The sequence below is a fragment of the Misgurnus anguillicaudatus genome, chromosome 6 (genome assembly GCF_027580225.2).
Source record: "Misgurnus anguillicaudatus chromosome 6, ASM2758022v2, whole genome shotgun sequence".
NCBI classification, from domain to species: Eukaryota; Metazoa; Chordata; class Actinopteri; order Cypriniformes; family Cobitidae; genus Misgurnus; species Misgurnus anguillicaudatus.
This window is the reverse complement of record NC_073342.2, coordinates 15,309,834-15,335,704: the sequence shown is the minus strand read 5'-3', so window position 1 is coordinate 15,335,704 and position 25,871 is coordinate 15,309,834. Positions and strand designations below refer to the sequence as shown.

The window sequence follows — 25,871 nt, the reverse complement described above, 5'->3', positions numbered from 1 at the left end:
TTTTGGTTCATTAAGCTTCACATTGTACTTGGATCCAGCTTCTCTTACTTTCATCATTGTTACTGTACCAGCTGTACACAAAGACAATTGTAGGCAAGCTGTAGTATGGCTGAGGTTTTGTTAGTTCTGCTATACTCAAATTGAGTTTCATTGCATTTTCCTACCATACGTTTGCTCTGCTGACTGGATTTTACATTTCAGCATCGCAGACATGTGTGTGAATGAGAATATTGACACTTGCATATATGCATTTGACTGACACTTTTACAAAATGCATTTTTATGCAGTATGCATGTTCCCTGGGACACAAACTTATGAGCTTTGCTGCTAACCCAACGCTCTACCAATTAAGCTGCAGGAACGCCACGCTTCTCCGAAAACTGGCCCGTTTCCATTTAGCGAAGGGCCTGCTGTTTACATTGTAACTGGTACAGTAGACCTTGAGAAAGCTAAGAATAGACAGACCTCATTTGGGAAACACGAGCATGACCGTGTAAGTTATGTAAATTCTTTCATTCAACACAGCTCAACTGGTAGAGCATTGCACTTGAAATAGCAAGGTCATGTGTTTAATTCTCATTGGACACACAAGCGGGTTAAAAATTGAATGCCCTGCAAGTAAATTACTGTTGTGTTGGTTTTCTAGATGTTTATATTGATATTTTCCTAATTGAATTTACACTTAACAGTTGAATCTTTAATATAAAGATGTTGTGGCCTCATGCTAGTGTCTTGCACTATTACACACACACTTGTTGGCCGAATGCACACAACTGTGTATGTGCGTCTGAATGATTTATGCCTGCGGAGATCTGATCACTGTGTGCCGCCTTTGGCTCTTCATCGGTCCGATCAGGTGAATCGGCTGTACTGTCCTTCCCCTCCAGCTTCGCAGGTTTTTATACAGCTATAAACAAAGTGTGCATTGAATGTTGTGCCGGGCCGGCAAATTTCCTATGGCCTACTTTGTTAAAGGCATAAAGATGACTGACTGCCATTGTATTTCAACCATTTCATCATAGTTAGTCCCAACCGTGGAGGTGCAGGCACAGGATTGATGCGTCCTGGACCAGCGAGGACACGTCTGGCATGGGCCGTAGCTCTTGTGACTGTTCTCTTCTTCATTAAATAGAGCAGTTTTGTGTTTTTTCACAGTGTATAAAGCTAATGTCTATCTGTGTATATATTTATATATACTCTACACTCTCAAAAAAGCACAAACGGCCTGGTAGCTGAGGGGGAACCTTTGCACCTCTAATTAGTACCTTTATTACTTGTTTTAGGTATATGATTGTACCCTAAGGATCTATGGTGTAGCTTTAAAGGTACAGACACATTTTTTGTTCCTTTAGGATTGTACATCCACAGTAGCTTTTCTGATGGTATAGGGGTGTTACAATATATGGGCAATAACAGTGATGATTACCGATAAAGTGATAACACTTCAATATCTTAATATTGTGAATAAATCGGCCGCAATAACCATGTAGTGAAAATCTAATATTGCTAAAGCCCTAATACACGCACGCACGCACGCACACATATATATATATATATATATATATATATATATATATATATATATATATATATATATCCCCTTGCAATGCACCACTAATAATGTAAGCTATAATCTACTGATGCTTACATGCTTTGGCATAACTTAATTGTATGGTGTGACAAATCTTTAATACCATACCTTAGGCTCCAGGCACATTTGTAATGTTAAGCCCAGAGATAAAATTGAGATAACCAGCGAGCCTCTATGTATAAAATAATTGCACATTTCTGTGTTTCAACCTAAGCAAATGAGTTGTTTATTACTTAAAGGTGCAGTGTGTGATTTTTTTTTAAGGATCTCTTGACAGAAATGCAAAATAATATACAAAGCTATATTATCAGGGGTGTATAAAGAGTTTATTACCTTAGAATGAGAAGTTTTTATCTCATACACCGAGGGTCCCCTTACGTGGAAGTTTCCATTTTGTGCCGTCGTGTTTCTACAGAAGCCCTTAACGGACAAACTTTTTACTAAGTTATCTTCGACGATGACATGGTGGTGGCTACCGTAGATTCTCTATGCGTTTCAAAAGCGATGGGTGAGCAGTGGACTGAGCTGTTGGTTGCAATTTGCAACCTCACCACTAGATGCCGCTAAAATGTACACACTGCACCTTTAAGGCAACGCTTCATAAGAAATTCCTGCTTGTAATCTTTTCCATAAGGTTGTGGCAAATGAGGTCTATATAGCTGGCCAACATGATCTCACAACACACACACACACACACACACACACACACACACACACACACACACACACACACACACACACACACACACACACACACACACACACACAATAATATGCTGTTATATTCCATATAACTCGTACAAACCAGAAATTAAGCATTGTTTTTGTGCAGGCCTAAAGGGTTAATGGTGCCACATGGTGATCAACAGTAAAAATGACAAATTTGACCTCTTTGCAAAAGGAAAAACCATCAACAATTAATAATGCATGATTATATGGTGTCATGGCTTTTCAATTAAAAAATGTTGTTATAATGGAAGTCAATGGGGAAAAAATAGCCATGAACAGTAAATGAGGGAGAACAAAATAAAATCTGATGCTGTACAAAAACTAACAATGCATCAAAGCCAATGTTTTTACTAACAGTGTTGGGGAAAGTTACTTTTAAATCCCCAAAAAAGTAACTAATGGTGTTACTTAGTTACTTTCCATGGAAAGAAATACTTACATTACTTTTAAGTTACTTTTGCGTTACTTTTTCTTACTTGGCTGAGGCTTGATCTTTTTTAGGCCCTGCAGGGACTGAGAAGTTGCATATTTCCATCGCAAAAATGTCAAGCTCTGGCCTCCCGTCTCTATTTCAGTTTACTTCAGTATACTATTTTATATAAACAAATTATTTCAACTAAAAAGTAACTCACATTACTTTTTTTAAAAAGTAACTCAAATATTAATGTGTACATTTATAAAGTAATGCATTACTTTACTAGCAGTGATGGGCAGTAACGCGTTAGAAGTAATGCGTTACTGTAATCTGATTACTTTTTGCAAGTAACGAGTAAAGTAAAAGATTACAATTGCAAAACCAGTAATCAGATTATTTTTACTACTCCATAAGCAGGCTGCATCAACGTCCGCTGTACACTCTGCGTGGGAATAAAACTTTTATCTACAGCGAAAAATTCCACCTAAAATCTGAGCAAACACCTAGCAAGCCAGCACAGAAATGTGAAACTTACTGAAAAAAACCTGAACCCTAGCTGACATGACCGCTGCGGCTCCATCTCATACAATGTTACGACGTAAATAGGCCTCAGATTGTATATTATATTCTGTTACAAGGCGTTCATGCGAAATCTGATGTAAACAACAGACGATATATCTATATTTCATGCATTGTATGGATTTGTGGTCATTGGATGTATACTATTAGACTGTTTTCACGGGTTATTCACACATCTGAAACAGACTGAATTCGACTTGCGATCGTTATATCAACACAAAGGTAAGAAGTCCCGTTTATGTTTTGCATGTTGTCATCTGGACTTCTCTCACAAAATACTACATTTATGATGCAAGAGCATCTGTATCTCAAAACAGAGACCATACATGACGCTAAACCCGTAGACCTTTTTAAACAATGTATAGTAATTTTATGATCATTAAAGGTTCTCTAAGCGAATTCACGCGTTTTAGACCATAAACATTTTTTTGTTACGTACAGCAAACATCTCCTCACTATCTGCTTGCTTCCTGTCCGCTGATCAAACTGTAAAAAACGCGATCTCTGTAGACACCCCAGCCTCCACAAACTGCAATAATAACAAACTGGCCAAACCTACACCAGAAACCATAACAAAGTGTTCTAACCAATAAACGCCAAGAAGGTTTTGGGGGTTGGGTTTGGGCGCGTTCATGAAAGCACGGAAGGGAGGGGGAGGGGGAGGAGTTAACTACGCTCAGTTTGTTTGAAAACACATTTTAAAAATCAACACACAGATTCGCTTAGAGAACCTTTAAACTGTCTGTAGACTAGGCTATATAGATATTATTAGCAGCGTTAAAAAACTGACGTCATCCCGCCCACGAATTAGTGCGCGTCAAGAGGTCAAAAAAGAGAATGTTTCATTTGATTCAATTTTAGATGATGGAATATGCAGAAAGAATAAAATTAGGCAGAAAGGTCTGTTGCTTTATAGCGTAACTAATTACTTTTGAAAATAAGTAATCAGTAAAGTAACTGGATTACTTTCTTGGAGAAGTAATCAGCAATCAGTAACTAATTACTATTTCCAAGTAACTTGACCAACACTGTTTACTAGTTATTTCAGAAAAGTAATATTATTACGTAATGCATGCTACTTGTAATGCGTTACACCCAACACTGTTTACTAATCTTTGACATACCAAAGACTGTGATAAAGGTAAAAGAACATATCTAGTTCACAATCACTTTTTATTGAAAATCTGTCATTTTGTGTTTTTTTTTTTCATTTATGAACTTGGCAATTAATTTGTTAAAATCCTGTAATATGGTTACACATTTGGTAATTTTGATCAGTACTGAGGTTGATTAACAGATTTATGCAAAAAAAAGAAAAAAAAATCTGATACATTTTTATAGTCGTTTAATTTAGTGGATGTTTTCATCCACGAACAACACGAAAGGGTAGTGAATTTGAACAATGCGCAAGGGTTAAAAGGATTACGTTGGAAGTCCCATATTTTGCATCGTTGTAGCATCTAATTTTTTTGTGTATGTTTTCTTGTAAACAGCGTTTGAGTCCAGACCTGCCTACTGGGGCGCAATTGAATGGGTTTTCGAAGAGAAAAGTGGCAGGGTGATAACTGCATTGTAGTCGTGTGCCTAGCAGGCAATCAGAACATCAGGGGAGCCGATTCTCTGTTCATATACTCTGTTTACCCAACAAAAGAGTTTTGTCGTTGCGGCTGACACAGAGCGATTCGCAAATTGAGAAAACAGATCCAACTTCAGGCAATTACAAATGTTTTCACTGAAATGCGAAAGTAGTAGATGGTACGATTGCAACTATTGGAAGCGACTCGAGAATTTCTATATACAGTCGCTGATTTTTCAGCCCTACCTCTTCCAATCACACCGGTACGCAGGGAAAGCATGAATCATTCCCCGTGTCTCTAACACTCATTCTCTCTCGTTCCGGGACGAGGTGGTTTGATGTCAAGGATGCACTTCAATTCACATTGGGGAGATCAGAAGAAGTAATGTGAGTAATTTATTCGTGCTGGTCTTTCACGGCTGCTTTGCATTGCAATCGGTGCACAGTTGCCTTAAGAGTGAAGTGGGCCTGGATGGGGACTGTTTTATTTTTTATAGCTACCTGAGATATAGAAAGTGCAGGGTGCACTTTCAACATCAAAGCAAGGGATATGATCTCAAGGCAAATGGCATTCAAACAGCAGGGGTTCAGGTGCCTGTATAAACAGGATCAATCGTATCCGTCACCTTTGCTCTAGCAAAGGCGTCTGTGGGTTTGAAAGTATGAGTACAGTGAGTGTAAAAAACTAGATGTAAAATAAGAGAGTGATATATCTGGTTATGACTGTTTGAAATAGTGTGCTATTTCGAGAAAAATTAGGTGAAGATATCATTTATTTTGACTCTTTGCAATAGTGCGCCGTGTAATTTTCAGGGTAAGTTGTTTTCGTCTGGATTTGTCATTATCTCTTATCTAAAAATATCTGTGGATCATATTTGGAGACATGGAATAAGAATATTAAAATTAATATGAAACTAAGCAATTAACACTTAAATGCACCAATAAATACACAGATATATCTCAAGCATATATGTTACTGATTATGATTCCTGTTTGACGTGAACGGATTTAACATCCTCATGTAACACCATCACATACACAGCATGAATTATGTAAAGTTTCTGTGCTACATACAGTAAGGTGATAATTTGCGTGCATGTGTGAAATGTGTTTTTGCATGTGTAATGCATGCTTTCAAGATGGAAACGGAGGGTTGCCGAAGCTATTTTCAGTGTTAATTAACAACTCGGCTAGACATTCCTGTATGCTTAATTCTGTATAGTATGTCATCTGATGAGGTTAAGCATATCATCTGTGTTTAACTAATGGGGGAAGCCTAGAAAATCCAGTTTTCACACATCTGGAAGTATTTACACAAATGAACTTGATTGCCTTAATTACTGATATTTAGTGTGAGAGTCAATCACCGGTCAACCTGGAGGAAAATTGCATTTCTTAGAAGTTTCTCTTTTACAGCTCATAGGACTTAATGGAGGTCTCAGTTACTGTATGTCTTGTTTATACTGGCTTTGTCGGAGATGTTTCATCTAAAATTAAAAGATTGTACAGTGAAAGTAAAGAAGTATAACACTGAAGTGCATTGGGCGGGTTGCACCAGCTGGACGTAAAGAAGTTGGGTGCACTATCTAAAGCCCAGAAAAATTAATTAATCCATGTATAAAACAAGAAAAATTTAAGCACTTTTCAGCAAGTATATGCATGTAATATAATTGATAATTTTATATTTGTGTCTTAGTAATACCGTAGTAAAAAGAAACTAAGCAAAAGTTTCAGTTTGATTTCCATCCCAATTCTGTCTTACTGTTAAAATTCCTTGTTGGACTTATGCTACGTACACAACAAATGCGGGGCATCGCGTTACTCGCTCTACAGTAGATTACTCGTGGGATTTAACTTCGTGTCATGCAAATTTTTCAATTGAGTTCAATATTTTCAACTTGGGCGAAGATGCGTTTGAGGCGAAATAGCACGTTTTTGCCGCAAACTCGCCACCCATATTGCGTAATTCGCATCGGCCCACGCGAGGACTGATCAGACGCGTCTGATTGCGTCTTTGCATTGACTTTGTATGTAATCTACTCGTGCAAATTGTTGAACCTGCGTTTGGTGTGTATGCCCTATTAAAATTGTAAGTTAATCTATGAAATTACAATTCATTTCAACGTTCTTGACTAGCAAAGAGTTGCTATAAATTATAAAAAATAAAGTTGAAACTGGTGATGTAGTACTCGAGACCAGTTTCGAGACCGATTTCTGCTTGCTCGGACTCGTCTCGGACTTGTTCCTTCAAAGACTCGGACCACAGTGGGAGGAGAAGAACTCGTAATTTCAGGCCGAGTCCTCGAGACCAACGCATTTTTTATGTTCAAATAAAAACACACAACACATGTCAATAATAATAAAATGCAATGTTGACGGGCATTATTTGAAAATGATATCCCATGATGCAATGAAAAGATACTGCCATCAGAGCCGTTAAAAAAAATAGGCAGAAGATGATGCATGTGATAGGGATTTTTTAATGATAGTAAAAGCATAATCCATATTAAGACGTTAAGACTGCTCCTCTAAACAATTCCCAATCTAGCTTAGTCTGTAGGCCTAACTGTTGATTATTAACCACAGTGATATTAAGTCATAAATATGAAAACTGACACTCGGTCTCGACTCAAACTTGCTTCCTCAAAGACTCAGTCTTGACTCGGACTCAACTGTATTTAAAAAACCAAGGACTCGGTCTCGACCCTTCAAAGAATCTGTCTTGACTCGGACTTGGCATAGGCGGTCTCGTCCCCATCACTAGTTGAAACAACTGTGGTATCAAAGGTAGCTTGACTCAACACCACATGGCTCTGCTCTGCTTGGCTTGGTTTACTATGGCTCGGTTTGCTTTTGCATCGCAGTTTAGTGCTGCTTCAGAATGGGTAGGATTATCATTAAGCCACACTCACACTACACTTTAAGCATGCGATCTAGTATGCATAAGGCCTTAATTGGCTTCAGGTGTGTTTGATTAGGGTTGGAGCCAAACTCTGCAGGACACCGGCCCTCCAAGACTGAGTCTGGGCACCCCTGTACTGGACACATCACAATGCCCCATGTGATATGAATTCGCAAGTCAGACTTTACCAGATTTTAACTTTGCTACTCAGCGACCTGCAAAATATCGTTGCACGAGTTTGCATTTCCGGCCTGATGCATATGAATAGAAGTCAATGGAACGGAAAGTCTAGTGCAGGGGTGGCCAAACTCGGTCCTGGAGGGCCGGGGTCCTACAGATTTAAGCTCCAACCCTAATCACACACACCTGAAGCCAATTAAGGCCTTATGCATACTAGAAACTTTCCATGCAGGTGTGGTGAAGCAAGTTGGAGCTAAACTCTGCATGACACCGGCCCTCCAGTACCGAGTTTAGCTCCAACTTGCCTCAGCACACCTGCCTGAATGTTTTTAGTATGCATAGGACCTTAACTGGCTGCTTCAGGTGTGTTTGATTAGGGTTGGAGATAAACTCTGCAGGACACCGGCCCTCCAGGACTGAGCTTGGGCACCCCTGATCTACCGCCATGACATCATCCCAAACGTGAAGAAACTCACAACAAGGGAACAATGGAGAATATCAATGGAATGGTGTTCTTGATTCTTTGCATATGGATGTTTTTCACTGCTAAAAGGGAGTTGCAAACTTGTACAACAAAGCACAGATGACGACATAATTTGGTTTGTACAGATGACGACATAATTTGGTTTGCTTGACGGCGCACAAGAGTAGGCTAATCATACACTTAGCAATAAGTGACGATTCTTTCTGACCAATCAGTGATCTGCAATGTTACACGCAGTGGCAGCTGGTCAAAAGGGGACCACTGGGGCGCCGCCCCATTAAAGTTGGTCAGAAAGGAAAGCTAATTTAACATGTTACCAAAAAGTTAAATATATAGTGCAAATTAATACAAAAATCAATGACATTTTCAGCAATTTAGCTAAGCAGTAATGATACATCGTCATCTGATAAATGGCTATTTACAGTCCTGCATTATTACAGTAAAAGTTTTTGAGATTTTGAGTTTTTAGCACCAGCCATAACTGGTTACACGTCACATTTTAGTAACAGCATTGCTTCCTTGGAACCTGAACTGTGGTGGTGCTAAAAAAGTATCAGGATCAGAAAACCTTCAAAAGTGAGCTGTATTGAGCCATGCCAGGCTTAATATGCAATGGAAAAGTGCCAAAAGAAATCTCATTTATACATTTTTTCTTTGTTATGGTAATGCCACCTTCCAATATTATTCAACTGACTTTGTTCATCAGATGCAAAAGTAAAAGAAAGGATTAAATAATGCTTGTAGGCAATACATCTTATTGACCTTGAGGCTTTCGTTGTTTGGGAAGTGGAATGAAAGACATAATTTATCATTGAAACGTGTTGTATTTTTATTTTAAGAGCTGTAACACTGAGTCCCAGTGGGGAACTCCGACAACATGTGGAGCAGTTTGCATTTATTTTATTTATATATTATTCATCGTGTCTTTTTTATCACTTATGAAAACATATTTTTAGAAAAAGGCAATAACTAGACGACAGGCTTGCAATGTTCGGTGGTTTCGTGTGTTATTCTTATTTTCTCGGGCAGAGAAGAAGGTCCTTTGTAATAAATGACAATGTCTGGCTAAAACGCAGTCGTCTGGTTCCGCAGAGAAGATAAAAACTCGGGAAGTCCTGCAGATATGTGCTGTCTTTGAACTTCCCATTTTCTGTTCCGTCGCTTTAACGAATTGTTTCCTGTGCTTTATTGATAGAGTTCCTAACTAGAAATGCCAACAGGCAACACCAAAAGAATACGATCTCCAATTCGCCCTGCCGCCGTGTATAATAGGATTCTAAAAAGTGCCATTTGATATGGTTTATGTATTTATTCTTGAAGCGTATTTACAGCAATGTCTGACCTTGCGTATCTCTAACAATAACCTGAAGATATTAAAAAGGAATTTTAAGCATGTGTGTTGCGCTTAAACTCCACGCATAATAAAACTGTAACAATAACTGAGCTAATGAAAAATAACTTTTAATATCGAGGTTAAAAAGAGAAAAGGCTACTGGAAAAAGAAAAATATTTCCTTTAATAATAACGTCAGTATTGTTGCTTTTATCACCTTTACAGTATTAAATATGGTTGGTTAAAAAAGTTTCCCGGTGAAATCTTGAAAACAGGGACATTTGTGTTAGTAATACTTTTTTAATCCTTCAGTGTGTTTATGAAAATTATTTTAATTGTCATTTTTGGCTTTTAGCTTGACCCCTGACTTTCCAATTAAGTTAAAGAAAAGCATTTTACCAACCCAATTAGCCAAAGGGGTCATTTGACAGCCGGCTGTCTTAAAGGCTTAAACTAATGAAGACTCTTTCCCGAGATTTCCTTTCCATATGTCTAAGCAGACCACAGTTATTGTCTCAAAATAATCTCTATTTATAGGCAAGAAAACAATTGGGACTGCAATTTTTTGGAAACGGGCATGTTTTATACTGGTGGAGCTCATTTGGAGGTTTACTGTAGCTAAGGACTTCTCAATTCTTAATTAACCCTAGATAATAACTAAACAAACAAACATATTCCACTCATTTCTCTAGATTAAATATTTATGTATAAATGTATCCCTGTAGTTGAATTTTAATCATGGCACCAGCATTACATTTACAGTATATCACAAAAGTGAGTACACCCTGACATTTACGCATATATTCAGCAAATATTTTAGTATTATCAAAGTACTCAAGTGTGTGGCTTATGGTTTGAACACTAACAATGTTGGCAATCTGTTTTTGAAACCAGCTTCCGCACCTGATGCACAGCACGGGAATTCAACTTCTTTGATCGGCCCTTGCATGTCTTGGAAAACCTCTGATGAATAATTATTATGTTTAATGACCAAGTCACACCTACCTAATTTAGTTCGGTTGAATCGTACCAGAGTTCGATTGCTCACTTGGTGAGGTTCGTTTGGGGAGATGAGAATTAGAGATGTTCCAATACCATTTTTCTCTTCCCGATTCCGATTCCTGGGCTCAGGGTATCGGCCGATACCGAGTACCGATTCGATACCTGGGTGTGTCTGTATAATATACAGCTGTACATACTAGCCCTGTATGAATGGATATAACTGTTTTATGGTGCGCTTGAGAATGCAGCAATCGAACTCTGGTGCGCACCAAAAGTGGACCACACAAGCGAACCGAGACCTCCTTGAAGAGGTGGTCTCGGTACATTTCAAACAAACTCTAAATCGGTTCCTTTGTGGTAAGAACACGATCCGAGATCTAACTGACCTAATTGCAAAAGTACTGCACATTTTTGACTAAACCAGCTGCCGTAGTCAGCTGCGCAGTGCATTATCATACGAGGAAGTTTTTGTTGACAGTTTCTATTAGCAATATTAGCACAATGACAGGTCGCGGACATACCTGAAGTTGCGAGAAGGTGCGGGGGAGCCTCAGAAATTTGGTGTCTTCGCAGTTTGTAGTGCATTAAAATGTTGTTTTCAAGCCTCATCCGCGCTTCTTTCTGGAAATAAACAGTTTGTCTACAGTACTGTACACAAATTATGTAAAACAAGCATAAATACAGCACGCAGTCGTATGTCCATGGTGTCTGGTGTATTTTCCTCCTTTTTGTTTACTTCCGGTTCCGTTGGAATTTTGTGCACGTTGATTCTAACCAATCGAGAAGCAGTTTAGGAAATACGTTCAAATACATGTGGCCAATGAGTGATGTAGATCTTATCACATGACTGAATTTTGGTTGTTTTAACTGGTGCGGACCAGAGCAATCAGTGTGGTATGAAAAGGAACCAAAACTGCTAAAAAGCTACAATGTATCATTTTTTGCTTTTGGTCCGGACCAAATGAACCGAACTACAGATGTGAAAACACCCTAAAATCTTAACTGAAGTACAAACTGTGACAAAACACCCAATCTCCCCAATGATGTTGTTTTTGGTCTTCGGCTGAGTCATTTATTTGTTATCCTCTCAGGCCCGGATCTGAATGTGGGTGTTTTTGCGTGTTGAAGTGACTAAATGAACCAATCATGGGGCTCTGGGGAAAGTTGTGATGTTGGTGTTTACGATGGCCTTGGGCCACCGCAGTAGAGATTTCCGGGTTGAGTCAGGCCAAGGCGACTAATGTGTGTCTAAGTGACAGGAAGAGCTTGAGGGGCGAGTAGAGATCCAAGACATAATGTTATTCTGACAAATCAGACTTTTTGTATTTGCTGCATTCATTTTCTGTTACATGTCACTGTGTGCCAAAGCCTCTTCTATTTCCATTTTTATTTATGAATTTGGCTTACAAATGCTCTACTCATTGAGCTACAATTAGCTTTCATAATGGTTTTGTCTACCTTTTCCTCTTTGCAGGACCAGTGGCTGTAATCAGTGGAGAAGAAGACTCGGCCAGCCCTCTCCACCACGTCAACCATGGCATCATAACCCCATGCACCCTGGATGCCGGGCCAGACGCCGTGGTGATTGGCATGACGCGCATCCCAGTCATAGAGAACCCGCAGTACTTCCGGCACGGGCCTAATTGCAACAAGCCCACCACTTGTGAGTACCAAACGTCCGCCGCTCGCCAACAACCTTCTCCCCAGATCCGACTTTGTCCCGGACAGCAGATGGCAGACACTTCCAGGCTCTTCATTACACCCTCGAGTCTTATTTCACACAGAACGAATCAATTAAAGACTTAAGACCGCCGCAGTTTTAAAAGCCCACGATGGCTTACTGTACTTAGTACAGTGAGTGGCACTGGCATCATTTACTGTGATTTGTGGCATTTCCGTCCTAAACATTTTACAATGTGCTCAGGAAGTGCGTAAATTTGCTGCTCTCTTGCGCAGGCCTCATTATTTTAGTGCGCTACTGTATATATACAACTATAGCTGACCTTAAAATTTAGGTCAGCATATGTGTGCTTGAGAAAGGGAGGTAAAGTGGGAAACAGGGAGTGAAATATAGTCAGTGTTTTAATGTAAGAATGTGAGCGTGGCCTCAAAAGAGGGTGTCAACCATGACATTAACTTGGATTTATTAAGTTGGTGTTTTATTCATATACCAATTTGTTTTGCATTGCTAGGTCTTAAAGCGATAGCTCACCTAAAGGAGAAACTTTCTTTTACATTTATATCTATTAGCATGCGCTAGTTTTGTTTCGAATCCAAATATTTTTTCTACATGTCAAATCTAGAGGTTTCCAAAATTAACTTTTATATCATATTTGGTGCTGTAAAAACTGTTCTGCGTGTTAATCTAAGGTCCTGTTTACACGAGAACGCTTGAGGGTGAAAACGTAAAAATATTTTAACGGATGTGCCTTTAGTTTACACGGCGACAGCGTTTTTGGGGCTTAAATACACAAAAAAGTGAAAGTACCCTCCAGAGTGGATATCCAGAGCTATACCCGTCGCGTTCCCATCTAAAGGGGAAAAACGAAAAAGTCTGCTCATGGTGGCTCTCGTCGCGTACGCGTTTACGTCACAGGCATGCGCCAGTTCAGATAACAACAAACATGTGGGATTATTTCCATACGTCGGACCTTCAAGTTGCCATAGCAGTTGTAGGGAATATTCACTGCTAGTATTACTGATCAGAGAAGGCGCATCAATTACCTCCATCAAATTGTTGATGCGCCATTTTGTCGGAGGCAAACCAGACGGCTTTGGACGACACCTGGGAGTACAAGGAAAAGGTTGTACGCAGACGCGTGGACTTGGTGTTGTTGTGTGTCAGTGCTTCACATTGCCACCTAGCCGCCTGGTGTGCATACTACATCGAATATTACACACTTTTGCGTCACCATATGCACGCAGTTTTCCTCCCAAAATGCACGTATAAATGCGGAATAAAATGCAACACCACTTTTGCATTTTCTCTTCAGATCATTTCCGTGTAAACGTAGTCTAAAAACACCCTAAATTATTGTAACAGTTTAAAAATTATTACAATTATTTAGTTTATAAATAGTTTTATTATTACCATAAACTGTCTCATTTACTCATCCTTTAAATTACAATGGACTATATTCATATGGAAATTTGCCAAAACTACCAAACCTTTTCTGGTTCCCACCTGAAGAACGAAATCAAGATTTACCCAAGTTCATTTGAGGCTTAGGGAACACAAAGCTGATGGGGTTTCTATCCTCCAGCCGGCCTTCAGCTGGACTAACCAGTGAATTATCTGTCTTTAGGATTTTACATTATTGCAGGGCTGACAGACTGCATTGCCTGATCTATTGTCTCTTAACTCAATCCCACTGTACTTCCTGAGCTATTCCATGATTTCCGAATTGAGGCAGAATTGGATTTTCAGTGCTGCCCAAGACAAAACGGTGCTTCTTTTTGTTTCCTTTCACCACATACTGTATCTCTCCAGAGTAGAAAATCGTAAACCAAGCATGCTTTGTTAAATCGGCTTAATTTTATCGTCCTGAATAGATGGGGTTCCGATGAACACTAGTCTTTCTTTTGAAGCACTGGAGAGTCTCCGTTCATACTATACTTCATTGTCCATTCAAATAATTTGTTTTTGTAGGCATAGGTTTCTGATATAAAGATATTAAAGGTGGGGTGCATGATTTCTGAAAGCCAATGTTGATATTTTAAATCACCTAAACAAACACGCCCCTATCCCAATAGAACCTGGACCTTCTTATGATAGTGGAGTAATCCTTTAATTGTTAGATCCTTATTTTCTCAACTTTTTAGCCATTTAACAAACTTTCTTTTCATTAAAGGGCACCTATTTCATTGCTTTAAACAATGTTAGTTTGTGTATTTGGTATAATACAATATGTTCACGCGGTTTATGGTTAAAAAACACATTATTTTTCACATACCGTACATTTTTGTAGCTCCAGATTTCCCTCTCTTCCTGAAATGCACTTATTCATGCACAAAACTCATTGATCTGAAAAGCTCTGTGTCCCTGATTGGCTAGCTAATCTGTACGTTGTGATTGGCCTGAATACCTCTGACGTCAGCCGGAAATGTGAAGCTCCTTACCATGTTTGAAAGATTCTCTCACAATGCAATGCTAACAGGAGTTAACTTACAGGCTGTGAGTCAAAGTGGGAGGAATTATGATAATGTCGGTCTTGTCTACATCACCAATCCCAGGAAGAAAACCGTTGCCTAATATCTGTGTGTTTGTTGTAGTCCAAGAAAAGACATATGGAGAAGACGATAACTCGCGCCATTGTTTACTTTGGGGTATGTACCGGATATCATTTGTAATCTGACAATGATTTTGAAGTTGACCTTTTTCTCATATAAACTGAATACGCCAAGTCAAGTTTGAGATGCTTAAGTTGTGCATTTACAAACAATTCAAAAAGACAAAACAAATAGTATAGATTACAAAATATGTACTACTGTATAGCATGCAATGCCTACGATCCGTCTTTCCTTTTCATCTACTGTAATGTTGTTTACGAACCTTTCCAGAGCCCCTAATTGTTCACATTACATTTAACTCGGATACCAAAGAAAAAATAGAGGGACACGAATGAAAAACGACAGTGCCTTAGGCAAACAAAGCCAATATCCGCTGCTCCATGAGGCAGATCCACAATCAAACAGTGTCTGGTGGCAACGGAGAACCAACTTGGATGGGTTGTAAAGTACAAAATTTGTCATTTTGTACTTGGTGAGAAGAACGTGGACAGAATGAAGTATCAGTAACCATAGATGATGACTTTGCACCCAGCCTATTCAATGTGGTTGGCATAGCATGAAATGTTTAATATGATTAGATTTAGTTACTGTTCTCTGAGAGTTTGAGCTCTTTGTTTCTGTCGAAGTGGGATTTGGGCTGATAAGCAAAAATGTCCAAGTTCAAACCCAGCTAACGTAGATCATTAAGGAAATAGATTCTCACCAGTTCGTAAATTGTACCATCAGGTGTTTCTCATTATAACGAGTGGTCCTATTTTCTTTAACGTCTGCTGAGAGATAAATACTCCACGTGCAAGGCTAACTCACTAAGTGGGCGAAATCATATTAAGTCTGGAAAAACATACATATGTATATAAACACAAACATACATATTCAAAGAGTTATGCATTATGAACCACATGCATTTTTAATGGCAAAATGAGTGATTAATAATCCGCCTGGCTTGTGTTTGTGTGTTTACAGCACGGGTTTGGAGATTGGAGCACTAGCATGCTAATAGATTGATGGCACAGGTCTCTTTATCATTTTTTATTTCTCCAGTACCACAAGAGCCTGAAATGAGGCGGAACTGAGAGTTTAGCATAAAAAGTGACTAGCATGAGCAGTCATTATTAATGAATGTCGTTTGTCAGGAGTCAAGCTATATCTTAAAAGCGTACTCCGTGTATATGATCTTCGCCTTGCATCTATATGTTATGGCTCAAAGAAAAAAAGGAAGACAAAAATGTCAAAAGCTTCCTACTATTGACTCATCTTTTGTTGTTTTTGCCTTTAGCGTTTCTTGATAACAAGAATAAGCATTCAAAACACACATTTTATTGCATTGACAGCGGTCTAATCACTATGTTGCCGTACAGTTTATAAATTAGTTGGCGTTCCTATACAATATTTGCTATTTAACTGTATCAGGAGGCTGATCACATAAGCGTTAATCTGGTGGATTTGCATTGTAACCTCGCTTTTTATACCTCACCTCGCTCAAATGAATTTCGTCACGGATCAAGCTCGTACGACAACGACACCACTTGACCAGTTGTCGGGTCGTTGGGTTTTTAAAATAATTAGGTTGGGTTATTGGCTACATGTTTAACATGCGAGTGGCCTCTACTTCAGGCCTGTAGCTTTGCTGTACAATGTTTGCGAAACTCTGTGAAACCACTGAACCTTTCGTTCAATGGTCATCAATTACCCGAGGGTGTGTAATCATCTCTCTCCAGACTTGAACCCTGAACCGTCTGGCATTTTAGCAGTGAACTTATTCCACCCCAATTACCCGTTGAAGGACCACACCAAATTTTGCATCACATTTGAGAATATAAAATAACGCTCTTGAATATAAAGTCTGTAGAGTTTGTCACTGAAAGATGCGTACCCGCTGTTAAAGACTGACCACTTCTTCTGCGTCTTTGGACCGAGATATGACATGATATGGATGAACGAATTGTAGAAAGTTGATTTGTTGAAAGTTTTGAGGTGTTTAGGACCAATACATCTTCAACTTTAGCAGACAATAGAAACATTAATAGAAAGACACATTTAAAAACTAAAACATGTTTTTATTCTCTTTTTAAGTCTCTGTACTTTAAATGGCTGAGAATTTCTTTCATTGTGTGTCTTTGAGGAATCAAAGGAACTAGAATTGAACAGCCTTATCTGTTTTGACAGAGCACCTTTATTTCAAACACAGAGAAGACAATCTCTGTCTCCTGGAAAGATTAGAGAGCTTGGAAGCTGTGAAATTTTACAAGCCATTTCCTGCAGTCATTTTGGTGCCGTTTGGTTACAAGTAAACACATTTAAAACTGTTTTTTAGCTCTCAGTGTTCTGGCATTTTAGCTCAGTTGCACATCAGGGATGCACCAGAACTTTGTAAGATCTTGCTTTATAATTTAGGACATAACGTTTATGCTAGGGGCTTAATACGTTTGTAACCAAGTTACAGTATTGATTAATTTGGTTGTAGACTTTGCTTGACCTGTAAGTTGTAAGTACTCTGCCTTGAGTATACCTACAATACATTAACAATCATTTAATAGTATTAAAATGCACAAATGCAAATATATTAAAGGTCACGTTCTTTCTGATCCCATTATTCAAACTTTAGTGTGTTATGTTGCTGTTAGAGCATAAATAATACCTGTAAAATGATAAAGCTCAAAGTTCACTGCCAGGCGTTAATTTTCTTTAACAGAATTCGCCATTCAAAGCCTACAGCAAACGTCCGGTTTGGACTATAGCCCTCTACTTCCTGCTTTAATGACGTCAATAAAACAGTTTTTGACTAAACTCCGCCCACAGGAATACGTCAGTCGCCAGCTTTGGTTCAAACGGCTCTGCTAAGCTAAGCTGCTGTCAATCACAACACACTAAACAAACTACACAATCACAACTCATGACGTATTTATGAAGGAGGAACTTCATAGTACAAGAAAGACATCAGCCCGTTTTTAGGACAGTGAAAACAGTGGTATACAAATAAGTATTGTATGAAAAATACTGCGTTTTTTTTACATGTGAAAAATTAACACATGTTGGGCTCTATCTTACACCCGGCGCAATGCAGCGCAATGCGCAACGCACGTGTCTTTTGCTAGTTTCCACCCTGCGCAATTATAATTTTCACGTTTAGCACCGCGTTGTTTAAATGGCAAATGCATTTGCGCCCCCTTTTGCGCCCATGGGCGTTCTGGTCTGAAAACGAGGTGTGTTCAGGCGCATTGTTTGCGCGTTGCTATTTTGAGGCAACTAAAATAGACTACGCCATTGACCAACAAAAACCTGCTCTAAAGTCTAAAGTCAATGGCGCAATGTGTTTTATGTTATTTAAAGAGCGCATTAGTATGCGCCAAACGGGAGGACAAGGCGGGTTTGCTTATCACACACATGAATGCGCAGCAGCACAAAAACGCTTTTAAATATGAAAGATTAAAAGATTGAATGTAAAATATTATTATTGAGTCTCTTGGACATAAATGAGGACTAATTATGAGACGTCACGTTAGAAGGCGCAAAGAGCTGCTTTCACCTGTAGCCTGGTAAGTAAATAAATGCTTTGCTTTAAACAAATGCATCTATTTTTAAATGTTTTTTAAATGCTACCTCACGGATTTATTGTATATGATGACTCTGTACCTGTGGATATGGTGAGATGAGAAACATTTTTAAGTAATGCTTAAAAAATCTCGTGACGCTGTCCAAGTGCTGAAAGGAGAGCCGTTTGTAAATTATTTATCTCCTGTTTATCGAACGGGTAGGTCCCGCCTGCAGTCAAACAGGAAGACTCTAGAATAGGGTTAAAAAGGCAAAAATTTGGTGTCCGACCAGGAGGACCCTCGCAGCATCCAAAGGGAGCTTTTGCGGAGATGCTCACAGCATTGGATGGGTAGGTCCTGTTGCAAATTCAACATGAAAATATAAAGGTAAGAAAATTATGAGTGATGAGTGATGGGGCTCGACCAGCGATTTGAAGGGGCGAAACTTAAATTGGTGGAAGAAAATCCCGCACTGCCTACAAACGGGGAGCCCATACAACGACGTGCACGGTAGAGTGCACCTGTGCGTGAAAAAAAAATGCTGGGAAAAAATATATACGAATACTGTACATACAGTGTATTCTCACAAGTATAAACGCACGCAGATAAATATACATATAATTATTTATTCATTTTAATGAATGTGCAGGTGAAGCAAACAAAACAAACTAGGCGTACACAAGATTTTCTGATATGCAAGTGGTTGAATCTAATGTAGGATTTGAATGATTCTGACATCCGGCAACTGAGGGCCTAAGTTTGTTGATTAGAGAGGCCGTTTGGAGCGGGAGTGGTTGGGGCACTGATGCTGAATGAATTAGCTGAATGAAAAATTTAATTGCTTGGATATCAGACTGGATTAAAACAAATTTTACCAAAATCTCGTAGCCAATTAAATTCGGTTGTCGATAAAAAGAGGATCAAAACAAGTTTCGACCAGGATCGTCTGTACTGCAGGTAATTTAGTAGCGAATTATATAATTGGATGGGGTTCGGTAAACTGAAAATAGAAAGTGCCCCTTCTTAAATTTGAAAGTCTTGCTTTGTTTGAAGAAAAACGAGATTGTATCAAGGTTTTAGAACTTTTTAATCAGAAGTTGTAGGGTAGATGACTGGACTGAAATTTTAGATGACTGCAAATCCTGAACAGTTTAAAAAGCAAAAAACACAAAATGAACACTGCGTCCAGCTTGCGGGCAGTATGGATGGAGTGGTAGAGAGAGTGGTGACCGAGCCGAAAGGCGGAAAGGCACCTAGACATTAAGTCAATTGTAATGGGCGGCATGGAGTTTGGGCGAATGGGCTTATTTCTAAATATAGTTTTGATGACAGGTGAGAGTTTTAGAGTTGTTTATAGCTGATGAAGGTTTGCCAAAGATTAGATTATAAAAATTAATGCCACTTAATTAGCCTGAATGACTTAACTGTTGAATAAATGAGATGCCCAACAAAGAAAAATCCGGAAACTGACCTGAAATGCCCATGGCATCGGAGAGGTAGACCCCATATGCAGTCGAAACAAGAGTGCATATATTAAAAGGCGTGAATTTTTTGGAGCAAAACTGGGCATCGAATTTAAGTGTTTGACAGGGAGGACCCTCGCAGCGTCTGCGGGAGCTTTAGCTGGAATGCTCACAGCACCAGACGGGTAGGTCCCACCTGCAGTCAAATGGGGCTCACCCAGCACTTTGAAGGGGCAAGACGAATAAACAGAAGAAAGAAACTTTGCATAGTTTCTGATTGGGGGAAATGTGCAGTAATGCAAATAGCAGAGTTTAAAAAGAAAACTATTGTTATTTAATGACAATATACTGAGGTTTAGACAAGCAGCAAATGCTGATAGAAATTTACGTGAAATAAGAGCTGATATGCAAGCGCTGAGCAATTAGAAAAAACAGGATTGAATTGACATGTGAACACGCGAATGTGATTGGTAACAGCGGGAATGCTCAGGTGTTGAAAACGAGCAAATTAATTAGTTCCAGGTGAGGTTTCCTTACACTGTAAAAATCCAATTAATGAAATGTTGGACGGGCAAAAAATATATATATACAAGTTAAACCAATTTTCTTAGTTACTAAAAAAAATAATTAATTGGGCCAACAATTTGAGTTTTACAGTGTAGAGAAAAAAGAGTTCATGGTTAAATGATTTACCGTTGAATAATACCTTTGGAGGATAGGGTAAATGTCTCTGAATATAAATCGAGGTATCAAGATTTTACCTGGTGACCTTGTAAAAACGGTTTTGTATGATGACTTACTAGGGATGGACTTGCATCCAGTTCTGATGCCGGCAGGCTAACTACCGGTGATGGGAAAAAAAATAAAATAAATAAAATTAATACGATTTGCTCCCTGGCACATGCGTGGCAGTTAAATTTGATTCCGAAGACCATCGTAAAAGCATAGAGAGGGGGCGCAGTGTTTCGTTGACAAATTTAGAAAATTTGAGCGTTTTCAATTTTATTTAGAATGCTACCAGAGCAGCATGTAGGACAGAACAAAATTTTAGATGAGAGGAGTTTACATTTAAAACAAAACTGGCTAAGGAGATTAAATACGACAACGCTATATGACCGAAATATAGCTTAAAACCCCTATATGGGGAGGCTGCAGACCTGGAGCCGGTAGATCTACGCCCCTGACAGCTGCTGCGGGTGCTGAAAACCCTGGTAAGCTGTATATCCATCAGGGTATGACGCGAACAAGGAACAGCTTTTAACGTCGGCGGCAAGGATGGAGCTAGTTAGTGCACTTCTTAGGGAACAAAACACAGTCCTGTAGAAGGACATACGAGCCGACACTTTAACGCCGGGCACGATAGAGGCACGGTGTCGGCAGTAAATGATCGTCTTAATAGCGGGAAAAACCATTAAAGTAAGTTCGTATTGGGGGTCTGTGACGAGAAAACGCAATATATTCTAAAATAGTGTGTAATAAGCGAGTTAGGTCCGCCTGGTAGCGTATCACCAGCAGCTGGAGACGCTGCTTCTAGATAACTTACATAATGGCAAATGTGAGATCGCACGACTTGAAAAACTACAGAACTGACTGACAGATTTGATTTAAAAGTATGATTCGGGCCGGTGGTGATAGCGCAAAAGTCTGCCGTTGTGATGAAAGCGTGAGCGGTTGCTTATTAGGTTTGCAACTAGAGGGAAAAGCAGAGTAAATTATTTCTGTACAGTAGCTAAATCAATACAAAACGAAGGATGCAAGTACAATACTTTAAGAGTAACGTGGAAAGAAAAATTAACACGGTCTACATTGAGATCGAGAAGTCCGAGTTGCGGAGGAAAATATCGATAAAAAAAAGGGAAGCATGTATTATATCGATTAAAAACCAATGACTATTTTGGGTCCCTGTGTTAATAATCCGTGCGTTTCAAAACGATTGCATGGGGAGGTACTGAATGAATAAGGATCGGTGGTCTGCGGAGGCAATCTCCCGTTATATTTGGTGATATTTAGAACAGGTTGAACTAAAAACAGAGGAATGAGAGATAATAGCGTCAGTGCTTGAGCCGCTAGCGGAGGCAGCCTCACGCTATGAAGCACCTGAAGTTTACATCCTATGGACAAAAATACAGATGAGGAAAACGGATTGCGACGCTGGCGAATATAACAGAAATATTTGGTGAAATGGAAGCGGGAGCCACTGTTATGCGGGCGAGGGAACTGATTGAAACCGGCGCTCTAGGACGCGGCCCGGACCTGCCGAGCGCCTGCCACCGGTGGTGAGAGGCATTAGGAAAAAACCCGGTACTCGGCGGAGTACGGTGGAAGTTGGAGGGCGCGACATTTGGGCCCGGTGGCCTTGCTTGCTAGATGAGTACGAGAGGCTCAATGGGAAATGGTTAGTAGTCTGAAAGGAGACATTTAGTCATAGCGTTAAACCTGCCCGAAAGATAAAGTTCAATAGTGATCGTTTCGAGGCTTTTATCAGTCCCTGTTTAATGATTCGGCTCGATTGGGCCGGATAGGAACCGAGGCGAAAAAATGGCGGACGTCTCGCTGGCAGGGGCGAGAGTAGGATTCGGCGTCCTGGTGTGAAGTGGAAAGTGTCGGTTAATATCCCCAAATTTCCAGGTAGAAAGAAATTAATCCTTGCTGAGTAAGTAGTGGCGGGCCGAGAAAGCATGTCGTCGCACAACAACGCTCGAAACCGGATGTGACGAAACATGGGCGGGTCCAAATGCTGCAAAAAATCTGTCACGGGACAGAGGTGAGGGACTGCCATTTATAAGCACCTCTTTGCACTGATTGGTTGGATCACATGACCATGCTCCTCCCGAACTTAGTTAAATAAACTTCATTTGTTACAAATAAAGTATTTTTAGAGTACAAACCTTTTCTTACATACGTGTAAATTATTTTTTGATGATATTGGTTTGCCATACATTTAGACTCTAAAAGCCTGCTTTTTTACTTTCATGACTAAAAGAAAACGGCTTTTAAAGGTTTTAATTCAAAAAATAACAATTTCAATACAAGTGAAAACAACACAATTATTTAACATTAATCCTAAACTGGGGATCTTCTTCCTCCGCTTAGTTTTTCAGTTTACAAAGTCCGTCATCTAAATAGGGATTAGACATAGCGCCAGCGCAACTGGCTTTTAAAGGGGATGAGAGCTGAGACTCTCATTGGTTTATTGCACGTTACACCCAAAATACTCCCATTTCTCATTAAAAAAATTGCACCAACCCTTTTCGACCATGCGCTTGGCGCACAAACGATTTTTCCAGTCGTTAAATTAGCAAAAGTGGATTCGGACACGCCCATTAAGACGTTGCGCTGTGCGCTTTAGACAATGCACTTAGATCGTTAAAATAGGGCCCGTTATATTGCGCACTGTGAACACAATCAAAGCTTAAAAAACACAGATAGAACGGGACCTTTAAGAGACTACACATAAATACTAGTATTTGTATATATTTAGTTCATATTTAATGGTGCACTGCTGGAATATTTACAGTTGTAGTGCCTAAATTACTTGTGTTGCCTATTTATGCCCAACTAGGCTAAGTTGTAACCTCCAGACAGCTGATGCAACCAGTCCCAGAAACCATGTTGTCATGTTTACCATACAATCATTGTGTATCTGCATGTAAGAACGGACACTGTTATCAACAAGCACAAAACTGTCAACAATTCCGTAGTACCCCAATTTTGCTCCATCTCGTTTTACTGAGATTCAGAGTTTTTCTCTGTCAGCCCAGGAAGCTTGATCGGCAGTTTGGGACACTGTTCTCCGGCTCATTTATTCAAAACTGGCAAGCAATATCCTGTAAAGAATTGACCTCAGCCCAACAGGTGTTTGATACCAAACTGACATAAGTAGTTTAGATGCTTTTTTTCCATTGGCTTTTCGCTAATGAAGTTCCGAATGTGTTGTCCTGCCCTCCTCAGTTAACCGAAACAAAGTCCGTGGACGAATTTTGGGCCGAATTGTGGACCCAAACTGCACTCCTGAGAGCATTTTAGAAGCTTATTTACTGCAAGAAAGTCCAATAGAAACCCACTGCACTGAAAGCTATGCTCTCATTTTCCCTTCTTTTGTGCTCTGTCCACAAAGGCCATGGCAACTTAGAGCTCTCTCACCTCTGGAGGCAGTCGTCCTTTATAGAATTATAAATCATGTCGTACCCCTTAAACATCTAATCGCAGGCACAGAATGGTCTCCGTTTTGCAGCAGAAATACCATTGTGCATTTTCAGCCTAGCAGCAGATTCACCTGCAACTCTGCATGCAACAGATGTTAATAATAAGGATAAATACAATCTTATTCTTGAGACATGGTAGGTCAGGATAGTTGTAAATGGTTTTCAATTGTATGTATGAAAACCATCTGTGTGTTTTGAGCCAATATCAGTAGATGCCTTTTTGGATCCAAGGACAAGGTGTTTCAATAGAGAATGTCTTTTATAACATGTTTCTCATTAAAGGTCCCGTTCTTTCTGTGTTTTTGAAGCTTTGATTGTGTTTACAGTGCGCAATATAACATGTGTTCATGTTTCACGTGTAATTTTTTTTTTTTTCACACAATTTACTTCTCTGTTCCACTGTTTTTACTGTCCTAAAAACGGGCTGATGTCTTCCTTGTTCTATGAAGTCCCCCCATCAGAAATACGTAACGAGTTCTGATTGTGTAGCTTGTTTAGTGTGTTGTGATTCAATAGCAGCTTAGCTTGCCGTTAGCTTGCTGACGTATTCCTGTGGGCGGAGTTTAGTCAAAAAAACTGTTCTAGTGACGTCATTAAAACCGGAAGTAGAGGCCTGTAGTCCAAACCGGCCGTTCGCTGTAGGCTTTTAAAGCCGAATTCTGTTAAAGAAAAAATTTATCACCTGGCAGTGAACTTTGAGCTTAATCATTTTACAGGTTTTATTTATGCTATTATAGCAACATTACACACAAACTAGGTTTAAAAAATGGGATCAGAAAGAACGTGACCTTTAATATGCAAGGAAAACAACGACCAAACAATCACATTGTGTTTGATAAAATGTTAGCTAGTCAGACAGTCAGTTGTTTATTTGTTTGTTTGTTTAGTTTGTTGGTTGGTTAGTTAGTTAGTGAGACAGTCAGTCAGTTAGGAGTGCGTTTCCCAAAAGCATTGTTAGCCAAATATGGTCGCAATTTCCATCGTTTCAGCATAGTTTAAAGATTCGGGTGTTTCCTGAAACCATCGTTCCAGTGGACATTCGCAAACTGCACTGCAAACTTGTGTTTGTGTTTGTAACTACAGCTGTTGAGCTGTGGTTAGAAGCATAGTTCCTTGTTATTATGACATGTAGACTGGAATTGATCATGCTTTTGAACAAAATAAACAAGCAATATGCAGTGCATCCTATATCCATCATTCTAAATGTATACAAAGTCCAATTTACGTCTTTTTGTTTGTAAACAGAATTAAGGCGCTTTTTTTCAAAAGTGTGCATGCTTGTAAGCAGGCTTTAAGACCCTGGGGAATGCCTAGGAGGAGTGATGTAAGAAGGATCTTGCGCAATAATGAAACATCTTGAAATAAACAACAGATAACTAAATCACGATAACAAAATCAGTCTTCCGATGCAATATTTGTTATTTACAGCAATAATCAGACATTAAATTGATTTAAAGAGATTAATTAGTACTCCACCTCCCACGTGACATCATCAACTATGTTGTTGAACCAACATGGTTCAAACGACAAATGTGCGGCAAAGTTACTATGTTTTTTAAACAGTCTTGACTACGAGTAGTTAGTTTCGCC

General features: G+C 39.3%; 1 protein-coding gene across 1 annotated transcript in view; it reads left to right on the top strand.

The window, feature by feature from the left end:
* ntrk3a (neurotrophic tyrosine kinase, receptor, type 3a) overlaps positions 1-25,871 on the top strand; it is a 280,863-nt gene that overhangs the window by 195,604 nt on the left and 59,388 nt on the right. The window contains exon 13 of the mRNA XM_073868566.1: positions 12,265-12,453. Within this exon, the coding sequence (XP_073724667.1) occupies positions 12,265-12,453 (189 nt within the window). The remainder of the gene's footprint in view (positions 1-12,264; positions 12,454-25,871) is intronic.